This window comes from Berghia stephanieae, chromosome 2 (genome assembly GCF_034508935.2).
Source record: "Berghia stephanieae isolate SIO BIC M18660-M18661 chromosome 2, UCSD_Bste_1.3, whole genome shotgun sequence".
NCBI classification, from domain to species: Eukaryota; Metazoa; Mollusca; class Gastropoda; order Nudibranchia; family Aeolidiidae; genus Berghia; species Berghia stephanieae.
Genome location: NC_088361.1, coordinates 46,927,773 through 46,930,272, shown reverse-complemented (window position 1 = coordinate 46,930,272; position 2,500 = coordinate 46,927,773). Strand labels below are relative to the sequence as shown.

The 2,500-nt window shown below is 40.9% G+C and overlaps 1 protein-coding gene across 2 annotated transcripts in view; it reads right to left on the bottom strand.

Moving 5' to 3' along the window:
* LOC144965023 (uncharacterized) overlaps positions 1-2,500 on the bottom strand; it is a 24,777-nt gene that overhangs the window by 17,449 nt on the left and 4,828 nt on the right. For both annotated transcript variants that reach the window (XM_078899883.1, XM_078899882.1), the window contains exon 3: positions 927-1,135. In XM_078899883.1, coding sequence (XP_078756009.1) covers positions 927-1,135 — 209 coding nt within the window. The remainder of the gene's footprint in view (positions 1-926; positions 1,136-2,500) is intronic.

The window sequence follows — 2,500 nt, the reverse complement described above, 5'->3', positions numbered from 1 at the left end:
TCATCTTCGAACTATCTATACGACAATTTGGGGGCGAAGTGGCCAAGTGGTTAAGGCATTGCACTGCGATCCTGACGTTTCCGGGTTCGAGCCCCGCTTCAGGCACTTTCGTTTTATTTTCCTTGGGCAGGATTATTAACCCCCAATTTGCTCACTTGGACAACATGGGTGATTCCTGTTAACATCAGACATCTTGTTTGATGAATTCTCTATATTCCCTCGTGGAATGCCTAGGCGACGATATCTTATGATGTCGTGGCGGAAAGGCATAATTTAATTTTTATTACGTTTAATTTGACTGGCAGTTGCTGTGAGTATTATTCCAAGACGCACACCATCAATAGGACATTACCGGTTTGTGTCAGGGACACTTAGACAGAAAGTACAGACTTGTTTGGGCAAAGGTTACAAACAGTATTTTGTGTCGTTATGTTAAATTTGGGGGGTCTCGAGAGCTCAGTTGGTAGAGCATTCGCTTCACACGCAAAGGGACCGAGGTCGATCACGGGTGCAGTCAATATATTTTTTTCTGACCCCCTGTCCACCGAGCAGTGAATGGGTAGCTGAGTCTGTTAGATTTGGGGGAAAGTACTTTGCGATAGACTAGCGCCCTATCCAAAGGGTAGCTAAAAATTGCTATTGTCCGTTTCACGCTATAGAAACCGGGATAAACTCCGGATCCATGGGCCCAACGGTCTGAAAGACTACTTTTTTATGTTTAATTTGGCTGGCTGATGTTGTGAGTATTATACCAAGACGCATAGAATCAACAGGACCTTACCGGTTTGTGTCTGGCGGCGCTGAGACAGAAAGTACAGACAGGTTTCGGCAAAGGTTACAAACAGTTTTGTGAGTTGTTGTGTTAAATTTGACTGGCTGATGTTGTGACTATTATACCAAGACGCATAGCATCAACAGGACCTTACCGGTTTGTGTCTGGCGGCGCTGAGACAGAAGGTGCAGACAGGTTTGGGCAATGCGTCAATGGGGGCGTGTCCTCTCATCATGGCCTGGTGTTTGATGCAGGGCTGGTCCGAACACTCAGCCCCTACCATGAGAACTGTGCTGAGGTGGGCGATGTAGCTGGCGGCCAGGCGTAGCGTCTCGATCTTGGACAGCTTGCGGTCAGCTGGCTCTGAGGAAACAAACAATCAAACAGTAGGGGGAATCCGGTTTAAAAAACATTTATTTTTTAAAACCCTTTTTTAGTAGTCCTTCAGCTCTGTTCGGCCCATGGAGTCGGAGTTTATCCCGGTTTCTATAGCATGAAACGGACAATAGCAATTGCTTGCTATCCTTTGGATAACCCCCCCCCCCCCTTTGAATCGTGCAAATTAGGGTTGAAATTATGACAATTACATCTGTTGTAGAAGATGAAATATCCTATAACTTATGCTATATAATACGTAGAACCACTCTGGGAGATCAGTATTAGTTGAGATCGAGTTTTTTAAGATTGGAGAATTTTGAAATGGACGACAAAAAATTTCGTTCATTCCTATTTATTGTGTAAACATCACAGAGTGGTAAACATTCAAAACAAGGCGATCCAATGTTGTTTTTAAGTTGTGAATTTTCATCTGCACTTAAATCTGTAGTCGTTGACAACTAACTCATAGCTCAAATTTCAGCCTCCGTTCATTTAAAGCCTGGCACCAGGATTTGTATTGTGAGGTCATTTTTTAGGTTTATTCACACTGCTCAGTGAATTATCGTTAGACGTGATGAAACGAACAAATGATTCCTTAGGTTAGAAACATCTTGAAAAAAAAAATTAATAAATTCCCTTTATTCATCCCATAGGGGAAATTTGTCTCTAGGGTCGTTAACAGCGTTGTCTCTGTCCGTAAAAAAATTTGTAATATCGCCTAACAGGCTTCATGTCCCGTCCTACATGTTACGTATTGCTGTCGACCAGGGACCCCTTGTAAAGCGCTTTGAGCATATTTAGTGGATATTGCGCTATATAAAAAGCTCAATTTTTATTTTTTTGAAAAATGCAATGAGCTGAAATTAATAGTAGCTACAAAGGTAAAGTCGATATAAAAAAAAACATTAAAAATTAATATGATATAATAAATAAACATCCATCAAAACCAACTCAGATTCCGTGGTGTGTTGAGGAGAGAGAGAGAGAGAGAGAGAGAGAGAGAGAGGGGGGGGAGAGAGAGAGAGAGAGAGAGAGAGAGAGAGAGAGAGAGAAAGAGAGGGGGGTGAGGGGAGAGAGAAATGGAGGCAATATCAAATTTAAATGTGAGCCATCAATCTAAACGGTACTATGCCGGGATGGGTTTGATTGATGATAAGCATTGAGTTTACAGCCAGAAAAAAAAAATGAGATGTGTGCAAACTTTTTTTCTCTTTTTTTTTTCGGTTTTGGTTTATCATATTATTATCTTTAATTTTTCTTTTTTTATATATTTATTAATATTATAAAAATATACTTTTCGGAAGGAGTTAAAATAGTAACATTTCATATGTGACCCACCGTTTGTAGACG